General features: G+C 44.9%; 1 protein-coding gene and 1 pseudogene across 1 annotated transcript; both read left to right on the forward strand.

The window, feature by feature from the left end:
- Window positions 1-6,783, forward strand: part of LOC139406328 (E3 ubiquitin-protein ligase TRIM47-like) — a 128,435-nt pseudogene extending 121,652 nt beyond the window's left edge.
- On the forward strand, window positions 6,723-25,101 carry LOC139407466 (tripartite motif-containing protein 16-like). Its single transcript, XM_071151261.1, has 6 exons — window positions 6,723-6,751; window positions 9,144-9,207; window positions 13,106-13,265; window positions 13,391-13,450; window positions 13,687-14,030; window positions 24,994-25,101. The coding sequence occupies exons 1-6, from the start codon at window positions 6,723-6,725 to the stop codon at window positions 25,099-25,101; spliced, it is 765 nt and encodes a 254-aa protein (XP_071007362.1).
- The last annotated feature ends 228 nt before the right edge of the window (window positions 25,102-25,329 follow it).

Genomic DNA, 25,329 nt, shown 5'->3' on the forward strand with positions numbered 1-25,329 from the left:
ATACTGCTGTATATATAGTGTATCTGTAAGGGGTGTCCACATACTGTTGTATATATAGTGTATCTGTAAGGGGTGTCCACATACTGCTGTATATATAGTGTATCTGTAAGGGGTGTCCACATACTGCTGTATATATATAGTGTATCTGTAAGGGGTGTCCACATACTGCTGTATATATAGTGTATCTGTAAGGGGTGTCCACATACTGCTGTATATATAGTGTATCTGTAAGGGGTGTCCACATACTGCTGTATATATAGTGTATCTGTAAGGGGTGTCCACATACTGCTGTATATATAGTGTATCTGTAAGGGGTGTCCACATACTGTTGTATATATAGTGTATCTGTAAGGGGTGTCCACATACTGCTGTATATATAGTGTATCTGTAAGGTCCCTCAGTGGAATTCAAACACAGATTTGACCACAAAGACCAGGGAGGTTTTCCAATGCTCAACGGCTCAGTCTTAGATCACTGCTCCTGAGTGGCGCTGGGGTCTAAGGCACTGCATCTCAGTGTCATTACAGTCCCTGGTTTGAATCCATGCTGTATCACAGCGGTCTAAGGCACTGCATCTCAGTGCAAGAGGTGTCACTACAGTCCCTGGTTTGAATCCAGGCTGTATCACAGTGGTCAAAGGCACTGCATCTCAGTGCAAGAGGTGTCACTACAGTCTCTGGTTTGAATCTAGGCTGTATCACAGTGGTCAAAGGCACTGCATCTCAGTACAAGAGGTGTCACTACAGTCTCTGGTTTGAATCCAGGCTGTATCACAACCGGCCGTGATTGGGAGTCCCATAGGGTGGAGCACAATTGTCCCAGTGTTGTCCGGGGTAGGCCGTCATTGTAAATAAGAATTTGTTCTTAACTGACTTGTCTAGTTAAATAAAGGTTAAAACACTTACAGAGTTTAATGGCTGTGATTGGAGAATGCAAATTAATTACTTAAAAATCATGGAATGTGATTTACTTGATTTAATTTGAGTTAATACAGGTAATGAGTGGAGAACAGGAGGGATTCTTAAAGAAAAACTAAGAGGTCTGTGAGAGCCGAAATTCTTACTGGTTATCAAATACTTATGTCATGCAATAAAATGCAAATTAATTACTTAAAAATCATACAATGTGATTTTCTGGATTTTTGTTTTAGATTCCGTCTCTCACAGTTGAAGTGTACCTATGATAGAAATTACAGACCTCTACATGCTTTGTAAGTAGGAAAACCTGCAAAATCTGCTGTGTATCAAATACTTGTTCTCCCCACTGTAGGTGCCCCTATTGAAATCAAATCAGACATCAACAGCATCATCCTGGAAACCCTAGACCCATACCACTTCACATACCGCCCCAACAGATCCACAGATGACGCAATCCCAATGGCACTCTACACTGCCCTTTCCCACCTGGACAACAGGATCAGTTACATGAGAATGCTGAATGCTGTTCATTGACTACAGCTCAGCGTTCAACACCGTAGTGCTCACAAAGCTCCTCACTAAGCTAAGGAGCCTGGGACTAAACACCTCCCTCTGCAACTGGATCATGGACTTCCTGATGGGCCGCAATGGTGGAAAAAATGATATTTAGATTAGACATTGGGTTACGACCGCAGGGTGTGACACATCCCGTTTCAGTTCTATCTGAAGGAAGTCATCTCTATAGAAACGGGCAGGAAGTAACAGAGAAGAGTGTGAGCCTTCGTCAAAGTCAGCAATCTGAACAGACAAGCTTTTCTATACTCTTTTTCTACACATCTGCTAACTGTCATATAGAGGAGAGGAAGTAGTTTCTATACTCTGTTTCTACACACTAACTGTCATATAGAGGAGAGGAAGTAGTTTCTATACTCTGTTTCTACACACTAACTGTCATATAGAGGAGAGGAAGTAGTTCATGTTGAGTCATTCTTTGCTTGTCATGAGGTCTCAGAGGTAGTCCGTACGGACAACACCTCACAGTTCAGCTGATAACAGCTGATAACTCACATTGAGTCATTCTTTGCTCATCATGAGGTCTCAGAGGTAGTCCGTACAGACAACACCTCACAGTTCAGCTGATAACTCACATTCAGTCATTCTTTGCTCGTCATGAGGTCTCAGAGGTAGTCCGTACGGACAACACCTCACAGTTCAGCTGATAACAGCTGATAACTCACATTGAGTCATTCTTTGCTCATCATGAGGTCTCAGAGGTAGTCCGTACAGACAACACCTCACAGTTCAGCTGATAACTCACATTCAGTCATTCTTTGCTCGTCATGAGGTCTCAGAGGTAGTCCGTACAGACAACACCTCACAGTTCAGCTGATAACAGCTGATAACTCACATTGAGTCATTCTTTGCTCATCATGAGGTCTCAGAGGTAGTCCGTACAGACAACACCTCACAGTTCAGCTGATAACTCACATTCGGTCATTCTTTGCTCGTCATGAGGTCTCCGAGGTAGTCCGTACAGACAACACCTCACAGTTCAGCTGTTCAGCTTTCAGTGATTTTGATCAGCTGTAGGGGTTCAAGCATGTCCCCTCAAGCCGACCGTACCCACAGTCTAATGGGTTAGAGGAGAACGGTGTCAGAACAGTCAAACTACTGCTTAAGAAAGCTCTGGACTCAAAGACAGATCCGTATCTAGCTTTGTTGAACTAGAGGGCTCCTCCACTAAAACATGGTCTGTCTCCTGCAGAGCTGTTGTTCAACAGGAAACTCCAAACTAGGTTGTCCTCCTAGAAACAGAGCAGCAGGACGAGGTGATTCTTAACGGAGAGGAAAGAGGGAACAGAAAAGGTACTATGACAAAGGGTCCAAGGTGCTCCGTGATCTCAGTCCAAATGATAGGGGGGGAAATGCATGATGGGAAAACATGGAACGTTGAGGCCTGTGTGGTGAAAACAGTGGCAACCAGGTCACATGATGTAATGACACCTGAGGGAGTTACGTCCAGGAGAAATAGGAGACACGTGTTCCATGTACCTGAGTGTGAGCAGACAGACAGGCACTCCTGTATCAGACCCACAAGGGCAGCCTGTTGTAATGAGACGGTCAGGTAGAGAAGCCCAGACACTCCTGTGTCAGACCCACCAGGGCAGCCTGTTGTAATGAGACAGTCAGGTAGAGAAGCCCAGACACTCCTGTATCAGACCCACCAGGGCAGCCTGTTGTAATGAGACCGTCAGGTAGAGAAGCCCAGACACTCCTGTATCAGACCCACCAGGGCAGCCTGTTGTAATGAGACGGTCAGGTAGAGAAGCCCAGACACTCCTGTATCAGACCCACCAGGGCAGCCTGTTGTAATGAGACGGTCAGGTAGAGAAGCCCAGACACTCCTGTATCAGACCCACCAGGGCAGCCTGTTGTAATGAGACGGGCAGGTAGAGAAGCCCAGACACTCCTGTATCAGACCCACCAGGGCAGCCTGTTGTAATGAGACGGTCAGGTAGAGAAGCCCAGACACTCCTGTATCAGACCCACCAGGGCAGCCTGTTGTAATGAGACGGTCAGGTAGAGAAGCCCAGACACTCCTGTATCAGACCCACCAGGGCAGCCTGTTGTAATGAGAGGGTCAGGTAGAGAAGCCCAGACACTCCTGTATCAGACCCACCAGGGCAGCCTGTTGTAATGAGACCGTCAGGTAGAGAAGCCCAGACACTCCTGTATCAGACCCACCAGGGCAGCCTTTTGTAATGAGACGGTCAGGTAGAGAAGCCCAGACACTCCTGTATCAGACCCACCAGGGCAGCCTGTTGTAATGAGACCGTCAGGTAGAGAAGGTAAAGCTCCTCTGAGGCTGATTGAGGAAGTAGAAATGTGTTATTGAAATGAAATATGAAATGAAGTGTTCACTATGAAAAGAAGTGTAACCAGCGCAGAGGAGAATGGAAGATCTCAGCTCAGTGCACAATACAATATGGCTCCGGTTAAATAATGACTTATGTTTTAAATAACAATAGTTTTCTTTAGTATTTCTTAAGGGATCTAAACTTGGAACAAAACTATTTGTCTCCCTCTTGCTGTTGCATGCAGTTCCTCTCTCTCTTCATCCATTCCTCTAACCCCTCCCTCCATCTAACCCCAGCCCTCTGGCAGAACCAGGAAGTCCCTCCCCTCCCACAAACTCTCTTCTGAGGAAACGAAACTGATCTGAGTCTCTCTGTCGTCTGTCTGTGTGAGAGTGAACAACCGTCCAAATGGCTCATCAGGGAGTTCTGCTGGACCAGGACCAGTTCTGTTGTTCTGTCTGTCTGGATCTACTGAAGGAGCCGGTGGCTATTCCCTGTGGACACAGTTACTGTAGGAGCTGTATTGAGGGCTGCTGGGATCAGGATGTTCTGAAAGGGGTCTATAGCTGTCCTCAGTGCAGAGAGACCTTCACTCCAAGGCCTAATCTGAGGAAAAATAACATGTTGGCTGAGCTGGTGGAGAAACTGAGGAAGACAGGACTCCAGGCTGCTCCCCCTCCTGCTCTGTGCAATGCTGGACCTGGAGATGTGGCGTGTGATGTCTGCACTGGGACCAGAAAGCAGAAAGCCCTCATGTCCTGTCTGGCGTGTCTGGCCTCTTACTGTGAGACTCACCTCCAACCTCACTATGAATCTCCTGCTTTCAAGAAGCACAAGCTGGTCAAGGCCACGGCACAACTACAGGAGAAGATCTGCTCTCATCATGACAAACTGCTGGAGGTTTACTGTCGTACCGATCAGCAGTGTATCTGTCTGCTGTGTGTGATGGATGAACATAAAGGCCATGATACAGTGTCAGCTGCAGCAGAGAGGACTGAGACACAGGTAAGACCAGAACAACTTGTTGGTGGCTGTCTGATAAACAAAGAATTAAAGATACAGTAGGAACTAAATCTGTTTGAATATGAGATCATTACATTATATACAATATGAAATGGATCCACAAATATGAACACAAACCTTGAGTATATTGAGTTTGTTACAAATGTATCACCATTTTCTAAAGTCAAACACTGTTATCATTCTGAATGGCCTTTTATGAGTCCAAAGTTCAGTCTCAACCCCTTGATACATGAAGTCCTACCATAAAAACTATAATGATTCACATAGCAACATAATATAATATTGTAAAGGGACTTCCTCAGGATTGTAGACCTTCCTCTCTATGGGTCCTATGTCACATTACTATACTATTGATCTACTGGACTAATAAAGCTTGATAGCTCATTGAAGAGTGATTCTCCACAGAGACAGCTGGGGATGAGTCAGCAGAAGGTCCAGCAGAGATTCCAGGAGAGAGAGAAGGAGCTGAAGGAGCTCCAACAGGCTGTGGAGTCTTTCAAGGTGAGTATTGTTGACCAGAGGAGACACACCATTTCACTTCTCTCCTATAGTCAGAGAGAGAGAGAGAGAGGGGCACCTATTTAATCCCACTGACCCCACTGTTGGGAACATGCTGTCTGGACCCCTTTCAGAGAATAGACTGGTTCATGTAACCGACTGGGCTGCCTCATCACATAACCATGAGTAACCATGACGACTCATGTCCCCTATACATTAATATGGAACTGTCTCTCTCTCAATTGAATTAAATTCATAGGGCTTTATTGGCATGGAAATATATGTTTACATTGCCAAAGCAATTGAAATAGACAATAAACAAAAGTGAAATAAACAATCAGAAATTAACAGTAAACATTACACTTGGAAGAGATTTGGGGGATGGGGGAGGGTCTATTAGAAGTTAGTGGGACTCTGTTATTTTCTCAGAAGTACTGAGTAAGGTAGGAGGATTTAGAGTGGTGTAAACCGTGATTGAACACACTCCAGCACAGTAGGTGGCGCCATGCACCTTTAACGTTGGTTTGAGGACCTCCATTATATCATAGAAGAAGAAGTTGGTCTGTGAGGGTTTTGTTGTTCCTGAGGAGGGCAACTATTCTTTTCTCTTTTGGTTTTCAAGTATTTTCAGAATGTATTAAAGCCAAAGCTAAAGCTTCCCTAAACTATTCAATATATCAGTCAATATATTTTCTCTGTGATTTATTTTCTCTCCGTCAACCGTTCCATCGCATCTTAACCGTCTTACCGGGCGGGCACTAGGACCCGGGGGAGGCTGCTGCTGCAGAGGCTGCTGCACCGCTCGTGACTGTCAGTCCTCCTTGTAGCTCATTGGTTAAGCTGTGGCTCGAGACTGTTAACAGTTAACGGACAGGAAACGGCTCTGACAGGACACATTCATGTCGAGGCAGTGATGTGAATGTGTGGTAAGTTAGAATAGAGAGAGAGTTTTCACTACTATAGACTTTGGTCATAATCAAAGCTTTGTTAACCAATAGGTTTTTATGTGAGGCTGCCTGTAAGTTACAGTGTAACAGACGTTACTAACGGTAACGGTGTCTTTTAAATTCGACATAAGTTATGTGGCGATGATATCTAGTTAACGTTGTATTTAATGTAGTGTAATGACCTGACTAGATCATAAAGGAACAATTGTCCAGACAGAGGATTGAGTTACAAATTGACGGTTAATTAGCAACTTTACACAGGCTACTGTTTGGCCTTAGCTCACGCCAAATAAATGAAAGATACCCCACAAGCCAATCGGGACCTTCTCTTGTGAAGCCCAGACGTAAGAGAGAGAACAAAGGCTGAACCTTAACTTCCAATGCCCCGCCCCCTCCACGCCACTCCGCCAACCACCAGGATGCCCGGCATCAGAACATCCCAGGCATTCCTGTGATTGGCAGATAGCAGGTTGATTGGCATGTCGGACCCCGCGAACACTGGGAACTGGTAAGTACAACACAACCACCTACTAGCCGAAAACATAAGTGCTTCTACACCTGCATTGCTTGCTGTTTGGGGTTTTAGGCTGGGTTTCTGTACAGCACTTTGAGATATCAGCTGATGTACGAAGGGCTATATAAATACATTTGATTTGATTTGACTTTTGATTTGATAACACACAGCTGTCTGTGCGGGTCGCTACAGTAGTTTTACTATCTGTGCCAGGCTATAAATGACACAGATAATATCTAGTTAACGTTGTATTTAATTGATCACATCTTTCTGCTTTCCATGTAGAGTTTTTGGTAAAAAACATTACATTTGATTAGTTGTCAGTAATGGCTGCAAAAATTGGAGAAAAAAATATATATTTTTGTCAAACAGGCTGGACTTCCTCCCAAAGATACAGTGCCTTCCGAAAGTATTCAGCCCCCTTGAACTTTGCGACCTTTTGCCACATTTCAGGCTTCAAACATAAAGATATAAAACTGTCTTTTTTTGTGAAGAATCAACAACAAGTGGGACACAATCATGAAGTGGAACAACATTTATTGGATATTTCAAACTTTTTTAACAAATCAAAAACTGAAAAATTGGGCGTGCAAAATTATTCAGAGATGTAGATGTTTTTGCTCTTTATTATTTGTTATAGAGCCAAAAAGATTGGAGAAGTGGTTTACCCATACATCTCCATTTTGGATAGATAATTCTTCGTGTTGTTGTTTGTTTAGTGTTTTCCAATTTTCCCAGAAGTGGTTAGTCTATGGATTCTTCAATTACATTGAGCTGATTTCTGACATGCTGTTCCTTCTTTTTCCGTAGTGTATTTCTGTATTGTTTTAGTGATTCACCACAGTGAAGGCGTAGACTCAGGTTTTCCGGTTCTCTATGTTTTTGGTTGGACAGGTTTCTCAATATCTTTCTTAGATTTTTGCATTCTTCATCAAACCATTTGTCTCATTATTGTTAATTTTCTTTGGTTTTCTATTTGAGATTTTTAGATTTGATAGGGAAGCTGAGAGGTCAAATATACCGTTAAGATTTTCTACCGCCAAGTTTACACCTCACTATTACAGTGGAACGTTTTACCCAGGAAATTGTCTAAAAGGGATTGAATTTGTTGTTGCCTAATTGTTTTTTGGTAGGTTTCCAAACTGCATTCCTTCCATCTATAGCATTTCTTAATATTACTCAGTTCCTTTGGCTTTGATGCCTCATGATTGAGTATTGCTCTGTTTAAGTAGACTGTGATTTTGCTTTGGTCTGATAGAGGTGTCAGTGGGCTGACTGTGAACGCTCTGAGAGACTCTGGGTTGAGGTCAGTGATAAAGTAGTCTACAGTACTACTGCCAAGAGATGAGCTATAGGTGTACCTACCATAGGAGTCCCCTCGAAGCCTACCGTTGACTATGTACATACCCAGCGTGCGACAGAGCTGCAGGAGTTGTGACCCGTTTTTGTTGGTTGTGTTGTCATAGTTGTGCCTAGGGGGGCATATGTGGGAGGGAATGCTGTCACCTCCAGGCAGGTGTGTGTCCCCCTGTGTGCTGAGGGTGTCAGGTTCTTGTCCGGTTCTGGCATTTAGGTCGCCACAGACTAGTACATGTCCCTGTGCCTGGAAATGATTGATTTCCCCCTCCAGGATGGAGAAGCTGTCTTCATTAAAATATGGGGATTCTAGTGGGGGGATATAGGTAGCACATAGGTAGCATATAGGTAGCACACAGGAGGACATTTTTCTCTGTTAGGATAATTTCCTTTTGAATTTCTAGCCAAATGTAGAATGTTCCTGAATGTTCCTGTTTTAATTAATTTAATGGAGTGAGTTAGGTGTGCTCTATACCAAATTAGCATACCCCCCTGAGTCCCTTCCCTGTTTCACACCTGGTAGTTTGGTGGAAGGGACTACCAGCTCTCTGTAACCTAGAGGGCAACCAGTGGGTCCGTGTGTTGTTGGTGTCCAATGTTGTCCAATGTTGTTGGTCGTGGTTTGGCCTCAGGCCAGTAAGTGTGAGCAGAGCTTGCTGAGCATCTGGTACATGCCATTGGCTTGGGCGAGTGTGAGAGTGGGGGTTGGGACTGTTTGCCCGCTCACTACCTTGGCGTATGTGTGGCTTCCATGTTGAGGCCCTCTTTGCGGGGTGGGGTGCATGGGGTGGGCAGGAGTGGCATAGGTCTGATCTGAGGGGGCCTAAATGGGGTGTGGGAATGGTTGACGTGGGGGGGTGTTGATTGGTTGGGGTGGGGGTGTGGATGTGTCTGGGTGTGCTGTGGTCTGGATGTAATTCCTCTTGGCGTGGGTCCTCTATGTGTAGGTCCAGGGGGGGTCCTGCAGTTCTGGGAGGGTGTCTCGCTTGTCTGGGTGGGGTGTCTATTGATCTGTTGCTCCTGTGTGAAGTGTTGGGGATACGTTTGAGAGCGATGTCCTGGGTGGGCACTGCTGCCTTGTAGACATGGACCTGGTCATATAGGCTGTTCAAGTCCAGGGTGGAGTGGTGGGCCAGGAAAACATTTGGTTTTGAGGCACAGTCACGGGAAATACTTGCATTTACCCGCTGTATTGTGTTAGGGTGGAAGTATTTTCGTGGTAGCAGGGTGGAGATAACCACTTGTGCTTTGGGGAAAGTAGAAGAAGCCTTTTCAATCACTCCCTTCAGTGCTGTGGCCACCCTTTCCTGCTGTGCTCTCAGGTCGTTTGTGCCTGTGTGTATTATTATGTGGCTGGGTGAGCCTAGTTGGTCCTTAGACAGAAGGTCGAGGGCGCGCTGGGTGTTTGGACACCAGAGTTTAGACACACTGTGTTTGGGAAAAATGTTTTTTTCTTCTATATATTTCCCATTTGAGTCCATAAGTAGTACAATCTGTGTCTTGTGTTTGTGGGTGTGGGGGGGTTGTCAGAAGGGCTATCAGGGTGGCTGACAGGGGGGGTGCTCAGAGGGGGTGAGAGCCTCTGGGCTTGGGGTTCTTCATTTGTCTGTTCTGCTGTGATGTCAACTCTATGATCAGGGTCTGGTGTGGACTGTTCTGCTGTGGTGTCGAGACTTTTGTCGGGTGCTGAGGTGGGCTGTTCTGCTGGCTTCTCTGTGGGGGTGGCCACCTCTCAAGTGGGTTGTTCTCTGTCACACGCCGTCCCCCTCAACCTCTCCTCCGTCCCCCTCACCCTCTCCTCCATCCCCCTCAACCTCTCCTGCACAAGCAGTCTGATCCTCTCCTCGAGTGCTCTGTTCTTCTCCTCTTTCTCCTGTTGTAGTTGTCTCACCACTGTCCAAAGTGCAGATATGTCTCTCTCCACCTCCAGCATTCCAGGTCTGGTTAAGGGGGTCTTGTTGTGCTGGTGTAACAGTACAAATTTAGACCGTCCCCTCGCCCATACCCGGGCGCGAACTAGGGACCTTCTGCACACATCAACAACTGACACCTACGAAGCGTCGTTACCCATCGCGCCACAAAAGCCGCGGCCCTTGCAGAGCAAGGGGAACTACTACTTCAAGGTCTCAGAGCAAGTGACGTCACTGATTGAAACGCTATTTAGCGCCCACGCTAACTAAGCTAGCCGTTTCACATCCGTTACACTCACCCCCCTTTTGACCTTCCTCCTCTTTTTCCGCAGCAACCAGTAATCCGGGTCAACAGCATCAATGTAACAGTACAAATTTAAACCGTCCCCTCGCCCATACCCGGGCGCGAACCAGGGACCTTCTGCACACATCAACAGTCACCCTCGAAGCATCGTTACCCATCGCGCCACAAAAGCCGCGGCCCTTGCAGAGCAAGGGGAACTACTACTTCAAGGTCTCAGAGCAAGTGACGTCACTGATTGAAACGCTATTTAGCGCCCACGCTAACTAAGCTAGCCGTTTCACATCCGTTACACTGGACTGTTGTCTGGGTCTGTGCTGACTGAAGTGTAATTACCTGCTGTTCCAGCTCCACCTGCTTTACCTCCAGCTGGGTGAATTTGTCCTTCATTTTAAATGAGGGAGTGGTAATCTGTGCTGGGAGGTTGACTCTCCGCTGGGGGTTGCTCGTCTGTGGGGTTACGTAATGAAGAGGTCTGGTCTGACCCGCTCGGGGTGGGGGTATCTTTATCAAGGGAGAGCTTCTCCTGCTGGGCTAATTCTTTGATTAGGTGAAAGTCCAGCTGAAACTGTTTGGGGTTACCCTGTACCATTACTGTTCCAGACTTATAGATATTTATATTACCTGACTCAGAGTCCTCGTTATTCTGAGTTTCCACCCCTCGTTAACCCCCCCTTTCTTAACAAAGGGGTAGTGTGCTAATATAGCACTGTGCCATGCCAGGGGATGGTTTGTGTGGAAGATAAGGTTGCTGATGTTCCCATTTTTGTAATAGTCAGCAAAAAGTGTTTCTTGATTTTCCATAAGGAGCTTCTTCTTGTGGTCTTTTCTTGCCTTATCATTCTTTACATGCACAGGGTACTGTATTTTAATTACCTCTGAACAGCGGGAGGGAGCTTCTAAGGCCTCTCCATTTGGTTGGGGTAGACTGTGTGACTCTCCTGCCATTGTTGGGCTAATGGACTTTGACACCTCTCACTTGACACGTCAGTGCTAGTTGAAGCTGTATCAAGCTTGGCAGAATTATGTTAGAATTCAGTCCTTATAAAGTAATGTTGTGTATTTTTCTTCTTGGCTTTTGGAAATAAAATATAGTTTCAGACTAAACATTACTCACTCAGCTCTGTCCGTCCCCCTCTCTCTCTCTGTCCGTCCCCCTCTCTCTCTCTGTCCGTCCCCCTCTCTCTCTCTGTCCGTCCCCCTCTCTCTCTCTGTCCGTCCCTCTCTCTCTCTCTGTCCTTCCCTCTCTCTCTCTCTGTCCGTCCCCCTCTCTCTCTGTCCGTACCTCCCTCTCTCTGTCCGTCCCTCTCTCTCTCTGTCTGTCCCTCTCTCCCTCTCTCTGTCTGTCCCTCTCTCTCTCTCTCTGTCCGTCCCGCTCTCTCTCTCCCGTGTCCGCCCCCCTCTCTCTCTCTGTCCTTCCCTCTCTCTCTCTCTCTCTCTCTCTCTCTGTCCGTCCCTCTCTCTCTCTGTCCGTCCCTCTCTCTCTCTCTGTCCGTCCCTCTCTCTCTGTCCGTCCCTCTCTCTCTCTCTGTCCTTCCCTCTCTCTCTCTCTGTCCGTTCCCCTCTCTCTCTGTCCGTCTCTCTCCCTCTCTTTTACTCTGTCCGTTCCTCTCTCTCACTCTATCCGTTCCTCTCTCTCATTCTGTCCGTCCCTCTCTCTCACTCTGTCCGTCCCTCTCTCTCACTCTGTCCGTCCCTCTCTCTCACTCTGTCCGTCCCTCTCTCTCTCTCTGTCTGTCCCTCTCTCTCCCTCTGTCTCTTTGTCTCTGTCCTTCTGTCTCTGTCCTTCTCTGTTCCCTTCTCTCTCTCTCTGTCCGTCCCTCTTTGTCCTTCTCTGTTTCCGTCTCTCTCCCTCTCGTTTACTCGGTCCGTTCCTCTCTCTCACTCTATCCGTTCCTCTCTCTCATTCTGTCCGTCCCTCTCTCTCACTCTGTCCGTTCCTCTCTCTCACTCTGTCCGTCCCTATCTCTCTCTCTGTCTGTCCCTCTCTCTCCCTCTGTCTCTTTGTCTCTGTCCTTCTGTCTCTGTCCCTCTTTGTCCTTCTCTGTTCCCTTCTCTCTCTCTCTGTCCGTCCCTCTTTGTCCTTCTCTGTTTCCGTCCCTCTCTCTCTCTCTGTCCGTCTCTCTCTCTCTCTCTGTCCGTCCCTCTCCCTCTCTCTGTCCGTCTCTCTCTCTCTCTCTGTCCGTCCCTCTCTCTGTCCATCCCTCTCTCTCTCTGTTCGTCCCTCTCTCTCCCCCTCTCTCTCTCTCTCTCTCTCTCTCTCTCTCTCTCCAGAGTTATCAGTCTCTCTCTCTCTCTCTCTCTCTCTGTCTCTCTCCAGAGTTATCAAGCTCTCATCTCTCTCTCTCTATGTCTCCCTCTCTCTGTCACTGTCTCTCTCTCCATAGTTATCAGTCTCTCTCTCTCTCTCTCTCCAGAATTATCAGTCTCTCTCTCTCTCTTCTGAGTTATCAGTCTCTCTCTCTCTCTCTCTCTCCAGAGTTATCAGTCTCTCTCTCTCTCTCCAGAGTTATCAGTCTCTCTCTCTCTCTCTATCTCTCTCTCTCTCTCTCTCTCTCTCTCTCTCTCTCTGTCTCCCTCTCTCTATCTCTGTCTCTCTCTCTCTCCATAGTTATCAGTCTCTCTCTCTCCATAGTTATCAGTCTCTCTCTCTCTCTCTCCAGAGTTATCAGTCTCTCTCTCTCTCTCCAGAGTTATCAGTCTCTCTCTCTCCAGAGTTATCAGTCTCTCTCTCTCTCTCTCTCTCTCTCCAGAGTTATCAGTCTCTCTCTCTCTCTCCAGAGTTATCAGTCTCTCTCCAGTATCAGTGCATCTTCAGACTTACCCAGCATCGTTGTCCGTCCTCTTCAGTACTTTGGAGATGTGAGTAAGACTGTGTCTGAACTGAGAGAGAAACTAGAAGACTTCCTTAAAGGAGAATGGACCAAGATCTCCACTACAGGTGTGTTGAAAACAATAAGAACATCAACTTTAGACCATTGAAAGTTCCCTACTAGTCATATACATTTGGAATATGGTCTGATGATAACATTCCCTCTCTCTGTCAATGTGTTTGTGTGTCTGTAGTGAATATAGTGGATGTTGTACTGCCTCCAGAGCCCAAGACCAGAGAACAGTTGTTACAATGTGAGTCTCTATATTGTGAAGTAACTAACAGTCTCTTTTTACTGACACTCCTAACAATCCCTCTAGAAATATATAGCAATAGTAGATCTAATCAAAGACTGGGTATCTATCTGACTCCTCATATTTCTCTGATTTGATCTCTGCTGTGCTCTAATCAAAGACAGGGTAGATACAGTATCTGACTAAACTTATTGTTCTGACTCCCCTCATTGGTCTCTGCTCTGCAATTCTCCCAGATTCCTGTCAGCTCACACTGGACCCAAACACAGCACACACACACCTCTCTCTGTCTGAAGGGAACAGAAAGGTGACCTATACAGAACAAGTCCAACCATATCCTTGTCATCCAGACAGATTCACCAACCAGTACCATGTTCTGTGTAGAGAGGGTCTGTCTGGACGCTGTTACTGGGAGGTGGAGTGGAGTGGTAATGTTGTTACAGCAGTCTCATATAAAGACATCAGCAGAACAGGGACAGATAGTGGATTTGGACACAATAACAAGTCATGGAATTTAGAGTACTATAGAGGTGGTTATTGGTTCAGATACAATAATGTTGTGACTAAAGTAGTGTTCTACGTAGGGAATAGGGTGCAGATTTATTACAATATCATGCTTTAGTGTTTGGCACAACAATATATTAGATCTCCACCCCCCACTTCCTGTCTGTCATCCCCCGGTTCGGTTAAGACTTCCTCTCATTGAATTGGGCCTCATTCTAAATGGTCACTTTGTATTGATAGTCCATACTGGTCTTTACTATGGTTCTACATACAGTACCTGTATTGATAGTCCATACTTGTCTTTACTATGGTTCTACATACAGTATCTGTATTGATAGTCCATACTGGTCTTTACTATGGTTCTACATACAGTACCTGTATTGATATTCCATAATGTTATTTACTATGGTTCTACATACAGTACCTGTATTGATATTCCATACTGGTCTTTACTATGGTTCTACATACAGTACCTGTATTGATAGTCCATACTGGTCTTTACTATGGTTCTACGGACCTGAAAGAGACTGCAGTGTACTCCAGTCTCCAGCAGGGGGCAGTAAAACCATATGGACCTGAAAGGGACTGCAGTGTGCTCCAGTCTCCAGCAGGGGGCAGTAAAACCATATGGACCTGAAAGGGACTGCAGTGTGCTCCAGTCTACAGCAGGGGGCAGTAAAACCCTATGGACCTGAACGGGACTGCAGTGTGCTCCAGTCTCCAACAGGGGACAGTAAAACCCTATGGACCTGAAAGGGGCTGCAGTGTGCTCCAGTCTCCAGCAGGGGGCAGTAAAACCCTATGGACCTGAAAGGGACTGCAGTGTGCTCCAGTCTCCAGCAGGTGGCAGTAAAACCCTATGGGCCTGAAAGGGACTGCAGTGTGCTCCAGTCTCCAGCAGGGGGCAGTAAAACCCTATGGACCTGAAAGGGACTGCAGTGTTCTCCAGTCTCCAGCAGGGGGCAGTAAAACCCTATGGACCTGAAAGGGACTGCAGTGTGCTCCAGTCTCCAGCAGGGGGCAGTAAAACCCTATGGACCTGAAAGGGACTGCAGTGTGCTCCAGTCTCCAGCAGGTGGCAGTAAAACCCTATGGGCCTGAAAGGGACTGCAGTGTGCTCCAGTCTCCAGCAGGGGGCAGTAAAACCCTATGGACCTGAAAGGGACTGCAGTGTTCTCCAGTCTCCAGCAGGGGGCAGTAAAACCCTATGGACCTGAAAGGGACTGCAGTGTGCTCCAGTCTCCAACAGGGGGCAGTAAAACCCTATGGACCTGAAAGGGACTGCAGTATGCACCAGTCTCCAGCAGGGGGCAGTAAAACCCTATGGGCCTGAAAGGGACTGCAGTGTGCTCCAGTCTCCAGCAGGGGGCAGTAAAACCCTATGGACCTGAAAGGGAAAGTGAGGAGTAAAAATCAAAGGTGAAATAACTCCATTCTGTTACTAAATGTTTTGCTCTAATGAATAACAAAATACTTTTCCAACACTTTGAGAATTTCCTTTGTCCTCCAGGTGGGCGGGGTTTGTTTGTACTTTTAGGACTTTTCTATTGGTTCCATTACAACAAACTCAATCAAATCACTGCTTATTAAGTATTCAACATTATTTTATTATTTTATTTTAGGTCTGTTTCCACATGCAATAAGCCTGTAACATCTTGTATGATCTCATCAGGTAAAGGTGTGTCAAATGGAAGGGCAAGTCTCACCACTGAGAGGAAAACATCACTGGTCCACCTCTGCATCAGGTCAGCTATGTTGATCAGTACTGTCCCAGGGATGCTGGGAGCAGAGATGAACTCCCCTGACCTGGTCCCACCTATGGAGTTGTCATTTTAATATCAGTTTAACCCCATTTCTGCTATAACACATAAACCATGTTAATAGAATGAAATGGATCCAGGTTCCATTTATTCTACATTAGATTTACTGCCTTTGGAACACTTCTCCAAATTGGTCTGAAATCAAGATGACTGCAGGTCTGAATCCCAAACTAATGGGGGGAAATGGATCCATCTAATAAGATGGTAATTAGAGATATGGAGAAAAACATCACAAACTGTACTATTGGGGTGAACAAATTCCATTAACATACATACAGGGCATTCAGAAACATTTTGTCACGTTACAGCCTCATTCTACAATGGATTAAATAAATCATGTTCCTATTCAATCTACACACCATACCCCATAATGACATCACAATACTCCACAATGACCTCACCATACCCCATAATGACATCACAATACTCACAATACTCCATAATGACCTCACAATACTCACAATACTCCATAATGACCTCACTATACTCCATAATGATATAACAATACTCCATAATGACATCACAATATCGCATAATGACAAAGCGAAAAATATATTTTTTTTTTGCAAATTATTAACCGAATTACCTTATATAAGTATTCAGACCCTTTACTATGAGACGTGAGATTGAGCTCCGGTGCATCCTGTTTCCATTGATCATCCTTGAGATGTTTCTACAACAGGGTTGGAGTCCACCTGTGGTAAATTCCATTGATAGGACATGATTTGGAAAAGCACTCACCTGTCTGTATAAGGTCCCACAGTTGACAGGTCATGTCAGAGAAAAATACCTCCCTGACCAAGGCCCTTCTCCCCCCATTGCTCAGTTTGGCCAGACGCCCAGCTCTAGGAAGAGTCTTGGTGGTTACAAACTTCTTCCATTTAAGAATGATGGCCATTGTGGTCTTAGGGACATTCCATACCGAAAACATTTAATGGTACCCTTCCGCAGATTGGTGCCTTGACACAATCCTGTCTCGGAGCTTTACAGACAATTCCTTCGACCTCATGGCTTGGTGATGAAACAAAGATTGAACTCTTTGGCCTGAATGCCAAGAGTCACATCTGGAGGAAACCTGGCACCATCCCTACGGTGAAGCATGGTGGTGCAGCATCAAGCTGTGGGGACGTTTTTCAGTGGCAGGGACTGAGAGACTAGTCAGGATCGAGGGAAAGATGAACAGAGCAAAGTACAGAGAGATCCTTGATGAAAACCTGCTCCAGAGCACTAGGGACCTCAGATTGGGTGAAGGTTCACCTTCCAACAGGACAATGACCCTAAGCACACAGCCAAGACAATGCAGGAGTGGCTTTGGTACAAGTCTCTGAATATCCTTGAGAGGCCCAGCCAGAGCCCGGACTTGAACCCGATCTAACGATCCACTGAATCCTCAGAATTGAGTCATGTTGGGGATTGATGATCTTTGACCTGGTTCAGTAATTGAGTCATGTAAGGGATGGATGATCTTTGACATCGTTCAGTAATTGAGTCATCTAGGGGATGGATGATCTTTGACATCGTTCAGTTCTTTCTCTGACGGTCTGAGTTTGTGTGAGTGCCGTGTTTTTCTTTCAGAGTTTGTGATGATTGGTTGTGGTAGAAGGTTCCTGTTGTCAGACTGGAGGAAAAGATGGTCAACTGGAGGCAGACTGTTGGATTCTTCTCTCAATCAGGGGTCAGAGGTTGAGGGTTCAGTGTGCTGATGTGTAGTTGTTGTATCATGGTTTCTGGTTAAAATGTCCTGTTGCTGGGCAAAGTTCATGATGACGTTGAACACATCTTTATCAAGGGTGCCAATACTTCTGGACCTAACTGCACACTGTAGTGGTGGGGCAGCATGCATCACATGTCTCCATGACCCTGTGGGCTGAACCCTCAATGCTGCAGAGGCCCTATGCTCCTCTAGGAGACTGTTGAGGCCCTATGCTCCTCTAGGAGGCTGTTGAGGTCCTATGCTCCTCTAGGAGGTTGTTGAGGTCCTATGCTCCTCTAGGAGGATGTTGAGGTCCAGTGCTCCTCTATGAGGTTGTTGAGGTCCTATGCTCCTCTAGGAGGCTGTTGAGGTCCTATGCTCCTCTAGGAGGTTATTGAGGTCCTATGCTCCTCTAGGAGGCTGTTGAGGTCCTATGCTCCTCTAGGAGGTTGTTGATGTCCTATGCTCCTCTAGGAGGTTGTTGAGGCCCTATGCTCCTCTAGGAGGATGTTGAGGTCCTATGCTCCTCTAGGAGGTTGTTGAGGTCCTATGCTCCTCTAGGAGGTTGTTGAGGTCCTATGCTCCTCTAGGAGGTTGTTGAGGTCCTATGCTCCTCTAGGAGGTTGTTGATGTCCTATGCTCCTCTAGGAGGTTGTTGATGTCCTATGCTCCTCTAGGAGGTTGTTGAGGCCCTATGCTCCTCTAGGAGGATGTTGAGGTCCTGTGCTCCTCTAGGAGGTTGTTGAGGTCCTATGCTCCTCTAGGAGGTTGTTGAGGTCCTATGCTCCTCTAGGAGGTTGTTTAGGTCCTATGCTCCTCTAGGAGGTTGTTGAGGTCCTATGCTCCTCTAGGAGGATGTTGAGGTCCTATGCTCCTCTAGGAGGATGTTGAGGTCCTATGCTCCTCTAGGAGGTTGTTGAGGTCCTATGCTCCTCTAGGAGGTTGTTGAGGTCCTATGCTCCTCTAGGAGGTTGTTGAGGTCCTATGCTCCTCTAGGAGGATGTTGAGGTCCTATGCTCCTCCAGGAGGCTGTTGAGGTCCTATGCTCCTCTAGGAGGCTGTTGAGGTCCTATGCTCCTCTAGGAGGCTGTTGAGGTCCTATGCTCCTCCAGGAACTAAAAGAGTAGTAAGTCATATGTCACCACCAACCAATATGACTTCATACATCTCCAGATTACTGAAATTACACCATGAAAAGTGTCTTTTTTCCCTTAATGTTCCTCTACTCACTCAGGTTGTACCACTGATATAAAAAGCATTTGACACAACTGTTATGTTAAATGTGTTGTACAACCCGAGAGGGTATGTGGACAATATGTGTTTGTTTTCAGGTTGAAGTTGTCCTCCATCCAGCCCTCCTCTAGAGGAGTGAGGAGAATGATATCAACTCATGTGTTTCCAGGTTACTTCAGTATGATCCTATGAACCAATCTGAAGTCAGATGGGGCTTCTACATAAAACAGGACATTTCATTGATAGGACCGTGGGAAAGGTGGGTCTCCATCAACCATGTTAGAAACTGATTGACACCATAAACCATATGTGTTCTACATCCTGGGGTTTACCCATCACCTCCTCCAGTATTACGGTCATCACCACAGCAAATAGATAACTGTGTTCTACATACTGGGGTTTACCCATCACCTCCTCCAGTATTACTGTCATCACCACAGCAGATAGATAACTGTGTTCTACATCCTGGGTATTACTGTCATCACCACAGCAGATAGATAACTGTGTTCTACATCCTGGGTATTACTGTCATCACCACAGCAGATAGATAACTGTGTTCTACATCCTGGGTATTACTGTCATCACCACAGCAGATAGATAACTGTGTTCTACATCCTGGGGTTTACCCAGCACCTCCTCCAGTATTACTGTCATCACCACAGCAGATAGATAACTGTGTTCTACATCCTGGGGTTTACCCAGCACCTCCCCCAGCATTACTGTCATCACCATAGCAGATAGATAACTGTGTTCTACATCCTGGGAATTACTGTCAACGCCACAGCAGATAGATAACTGTGTTCTACATCCTGAGGTTTACCCAGCACCTCCTCCAGTATTACTGTCATCACCACAGCAGATAGATAACTGTGTTCTACATCCTGGGAATTACTGTCAACGCCACAGCAGATAGATAACTGTGTTCTACACCCTGGGGTTTACCCAGCACCTCCTCCAGTATTACTGTCATCACCACAGCAGATAGATAACTGCTGATGTAAGACTCCAAGCCAAACATACTGAAAACCAACCATTTTGAATTGCAGGTTTATTCATAGGGTCCCAGTCATCATGTGACTCCCTAATGCAGGGGTGTCAAAGTCAAATGGACGGAGGGCCAAATAAAAAAATCAGCTACAAGACGAGGGCCGGACTGTTCGAATGTTCATTGAAAATTTTTTAAATGACGCATATAGTCTAGTGAACCTAATTGAACCTACTGAAAACCTAACAAATATATTACAATATGATCAGATAAATAAAGCAATATTTTCTTATGGCTCTGTCAGTAATCTTTAATTTTCAACAGACACAAAAGACAAATTTCCTTTATATAAATATCCCCATAACATGAACATTAAATGAAAGAAACCGGTATTCAAGGCACCATCAGTAGACTATATTTTCTATTTTAGCAAAAGTGGGCTAAATTTACTTCAAAGAAAAAACAATAATAGCAATTTTCTATCATCCACTCAACTGAAATATTTTTAAAATATAATTGGATTGAAATACAAAAAAATAAAGTGCAAAAATCTATTAATCAAAAACAACACTTTGTTTAAGGAGAAGTAACATGCAGTGAAAACAAATATTAAATTTTAACTTTTAAACTTGAACTGAGTAAAAACTCTAAATATGTGATTGCACAGTAATGTTCACTTGTTTGAGGTTGAGGGTGATACTTGGTGGTGTCCCATCTTTTCCACAAGTTCATCAATGTTCGGGGTAAGGCTCTGAGCTGAAGAAATCCTCAGAATTGAGTGGAGGTGTTCAGCAGTAAGTCGACTTCTGTGTGATGTTTTGTTCAGGTTCATCAAAGAAAACAGTTGTTCACACAGGTATGTGCTGCCAAACATAGACAACGTTTGAGCAGCCTGGATGCGCAGCTGGGGCATTGTGCCGGGGAGGAAACGGGCGAACTCCGCAGCACCCACTGCCGCATATTTTGCCCTCAGTGCATCATTGCATTGGAGGTCAATCAACTCCATTTGGAGGTTTGGTGGTGAGCTTTCCACGTCAACAGCAAATGGGTTACCGAGCAGTTCCAACCTGCTTTTTTGTGCTTCAAAGTCAGCAAATCGGCGTCGAAAGTCAGCGGCAAGCATACCTATTTTATCAGCCAACTGTGTGCTCGGGAACGCACTGGTAGAGAGCTTCTCTTTCATGGTCTGGCAGCTGGGAAAGTGGCTCAAATTTTCTTTCCGCATCTGCGTCTCCCACAGAGTCAGTTTGGTTTTAAATGCCTTCACTGTACTGTACATATCAGAGATGACACGATCCCGACCCTGCAGCTGCAAGTTTATTGCATTCAGATGACTCGTAATGTCACACAGAAAAGCCATTTCACACAGAAACATTTCGTCTCGGAGTTGTGTTGTGTCTTTCCCTTTGCTGTCCAAGAACAGACAAATCTCCTCACGAAGCTCGAAACATCTTTGAAGCACCTTTCCCTGGCTTAGCCATCGCACCTCTGTGTGATAAGGCAAATCACCATGCTCCGTTTCTAACTCCGTCAGAAATGCCTTGAACTGGCGGTGATTCAAACCTTTGGCTCTGATAAAGTTAACTGTGCGCGTGATGATGCTCATTACATGCTCCATTTTCAAGGCTTTACCGCACAACGCTTCCTGGTGTATGATACAATGATAAGCTGTCAGCTCACCTGTCGCGTTTTCCTCTTGCATCTTTTCCCGTATCTTCGCCACCAGTCCGCTCCTGTGTCCACACATCGCAGGTGCTCCGTCGGTTGTCAAACCCACGAGTTTTTCCCAAGGCAGCTCCATCTCATTTACACATCTTGACACCTCTTCATACAAATCATGCCCCGTAGTTGTGCCATGCATAGGACGTAAAGCCAAAAACTCCTCTGTCACGCTTAGGTTGGAGTCCACTCCGCGGATGAAAATTGACAACTGGGCAATGTCAGAAATGTCGGTGCTCTCATCCACAGCCAAGGAATATGCAATAAAATCTTTTCCCTTTTTCACAAGCTGCTCTTTTAGATTGATGGACAACTGGTCTACTCTCTCGGCAATGGTGTTTCTGCTCAGACTCACATTTAAAAAGAGTTGCCTTTTTTCTGGGCAAACTTCGTCACAAACTTTAATCATGCAGTTTTTGATGAAATCCCCCTCCGTAAATGGCCGGGCTGATTTAGCGATCTCTTCTGCCAAAATAAAACTGGCCTTGACAGCAGCCTGGCCTTGTGATTTGGCTTTTTTGAACAGAGCCTGTCGAGATTTGAGGCCTCGTTTTAATTCCTCTGCCTTTTGTAGCCTTTGTTCCATGTCCATATTCTTGTTTTTGTCCGCGTGTTTCGTTTCATAATGTCGTCTCAGATTATACTCTTTCAGTACCGCCACACTTTCTCCACACAGAAGACACACAGGTTTTCCAGCTACCTTCGTGAACATATACTCCGACTCCCACCTTGTTTGAAACCCCCGGTTCTCAGTATCCACCTTCCGTTTTGCCATTTTTGATGGGTATCTGAAAGTTAATTTTACTGTGATGCTGACGACTGCTGTGCCAATAAATATTGAAATGAAGCAGCCTACTGCTCGGTGCGTCACCTTTGCATTGTGGGAAATGTAGTATTGGTGCGTGTAAAAGATCTGCGGGCTGCCGGCTTGCTGCGGGCCGGTTCTAATAATAAATCAAGATCATCCCAGGGGCCGTAAAAAACCTTCTTGCGGGCCGGATGTGGCCCGCGGGCCTTGACTCTGACATATGTGCCCTAATGGATTCCAATGAAAACCTTGTAGACTGATATAGGACACTCTTATCCAAAGGTGAATGTCTTTAAACTGCATTGTTCTCATGATGTATGTGTAGCAGTGTGATGTTGTTCCACTAGATTACTGCACCAAGTTGCACCCAAGGACCAGTTCAAAGGTCAAGAGGGGATATTAATGGTTTGATAATAATAATAATAATAATTCAGTGTTTTTTTATTTAATTACAGCTGCATAGATAATGTTATGTTTTGGTGAACAAACACTTTTTCATATCTATATGGTAAATACACTTGATTGTAAAAGTGTTGTATATTTTGGTTTGGTCCATCGCGGGTTATCTGTATTTCTGTTCACCCTTATTGTTCTCTCTTGCCTGACCTTCATCTAGGAACGTATGTTGTCCTTGGCTCCGCAATTTTTCAATATAAAACCGTGGTAATGTTACACAATGTGCTGTTATGCAACCATACGTTTGTTAGAGTTGCGTAAATTCAAATCTGGTATCAGGATAAATATAACAATGAGTCACTGATTTTATACTATGTATTTTTTATTAGCTAAGTAATAAATGGCAAATGCAACTTTCGTATATACGCTGTAATACCATGCAGGGCAGAACAGAGGACTGACAAGATGTATGTAAATAGTATTCTTTATACTGTGATAGACATAGTTCCAACTATCACAAAAGAAGATGCCAGACACAGAGACCATGAGTCTGCTGAGTTTGTCAGTGAAGGGCTGGAAAGGCTCTGGCTTGCCAGAGATAGGGTTTACTCTCTCTACTCGGGAGTACTTGGCTTCGAACTGGGGCCGCAGATTCTCCTGGGACAAACACACATACAGTCCAGTATATCATACCAATAACTCTGATATTTCTGACTGGTCCAATCATAGATACCCCTGACCCAGTCAATACTAGGACCGTATCCTAACTACAGTAGTACGTGCTCATGACATGTCAAATGGATCAACCAGACATTGCTGACCGAGTACTAGAATACTAGTGTTCATACAGTACCAGTCAACAGATTGGACACACCCTAGTCATTCCAGGAGTTTACTTTATAAGGACTATTTTCTACTTTGTAGAATAATAGTGAAGACATCAAAAATAACACATATGGAACCATGTACTAACCAAAAAAGTGTTAATAAAAATATATATATTATTATAAAATAAAAAAAATGAAAATATGAAATTAAAAAGCCTAAAATAAAAAAAACATGGAAAGAATATATATATTCTTATATATATATATATATATATATATATATATATAAAATATATGTAGCAACCATTCAATGCCTCCTCAAAACTAATGAAATATCTACTTACAATCTACTTACAAGCCCTTAACCAACAACTCAGTTTTAAGAAAATAGAGTTAAGAAAATATTTACTAAATGAAGTAATGTAAAAAGAATAAGAACAAGGTAACATGATAAAATATGGTAGGAGTCAATGTGCAGGGGTTTAGGTTAGTTAGGTTAGTTTAACATGATAAAATAACAGATATGGTAGGAGTCAACGTGCAGGGGTTTAGGTTAGTTAGGTTAGTTTAACATGATAAAATATGGTAGGAGTCAATGTGCAGGGGTTTAGGTTAGTTAGGTTAGTTTAACATGATAAAATATGGTAGGAGTCAATGTGCAGGGGTTTAGGTTAGTTAGGTTAGTTTAACATGATAAAATATGGTAGGAGTCAATGTGCAGGGGTTTAGGTTAGTTAGGTTAGTTTAACATGATAAAATATGGTAGGAGTCAATGTGCAGGGGTTTAGGTTAGTTTAACATGATAAAATATGGTAGGAGTCAATGTGCAGGGGTTTAGGTTAGTTAGGTTAGTTTAACATGATAAAATATGGTAAGAGTCAATGTGCAGGGGTTTAGGTTAGTTAGGTTAGTTTAACATGATAAAATATGGTAGGAGTCAATGTGCAGGGGTTTAGGTTCGTTAGGTTAGTTTGCACATGTAGGTAGGGGGGGAAGTGACTTTGCATAGGTAATACACAGTTTGTAGCAGCAGTGTACAAAACACTGCAAACAGCAAACTTAATGATGGTGTTGGAGTCGTGCCTGGCCACGCAGTTGTGGGTGAACAGGGAGTACAGGAGGGGACTGAGCACGCACCCCTTAGGCTGCAGATTCTTTCAAACAATTAATTATAAGATTTACAACAATGGAGTAGTTAACCGATCCGAATCCTTTTCTAGAAACTACTTCCTCTCCTCTATATGACAGTTAGCAGATGTGTAGAAACAGAGTATAGAAAAGCTTGTCTGTTCAGATTGCTGACGTTGACGAAGGCTCACACTCTTCTCTGTTTATTCCTGCCCGTTTCTATAGAGATGAATTCCTTCAGATAGAACTGAAAACGGGATGTGTCACACGGTCGTAACCCAAACGGCTCTTAGCTGTGCGGCCTTGTGACTAAGTCACACAAAGACACGCCTGAATCAGTGAAGAAATACAAGCACATAACAAGACAATTCTCTAAGGTTAATTCAACATATCAGGTCTAATCTAAATATAATTTTTTCCACCATTGCAGCCCATCAGGAAGTCCATGATCCAGTTGCAGAGGGAGGTGTTTAGTCCCAGGCTCCTTAGCTTAGTGAGGAGCTTTGTGAGCACTATGGTGTTGAACGCTGAGCCGTAATCAATGAACAGCATTCAGCATTCTCATGTAACTGATCCTGTTGTCCAGGTGGGAAAGGGCAGTGTAGAGTGCCATTGGGATTGCGTCATCTGTGGATCTGTTGGGGCAGTATGTGAATTGGAGTGGGTCTAGGGTTTCCAGGATGATGCTGTTGATGTCTGATTTGATTTCAATAGGGGCACCTATATACCACACCTATGTGTGCAGTCCTTTGAGTGTTCACAATGT

The sequence above is a fragment of the Oncorhynchus clarkii genome, chromosome 4 (assembly GCF_045791955.1).
Source record: "Oncorhynchus clarkii lewisi isolate Uvic-CL-2024 chromosome 4, UVic_Ocla_1.0, whole genome shotgun sequence".
NCBI lineage: Eukaryota > Metazoa > Chordata > Actinopteri > Salmoniformes > Salmonidae > Oncorhynchus > Oncorhynchus clarkii.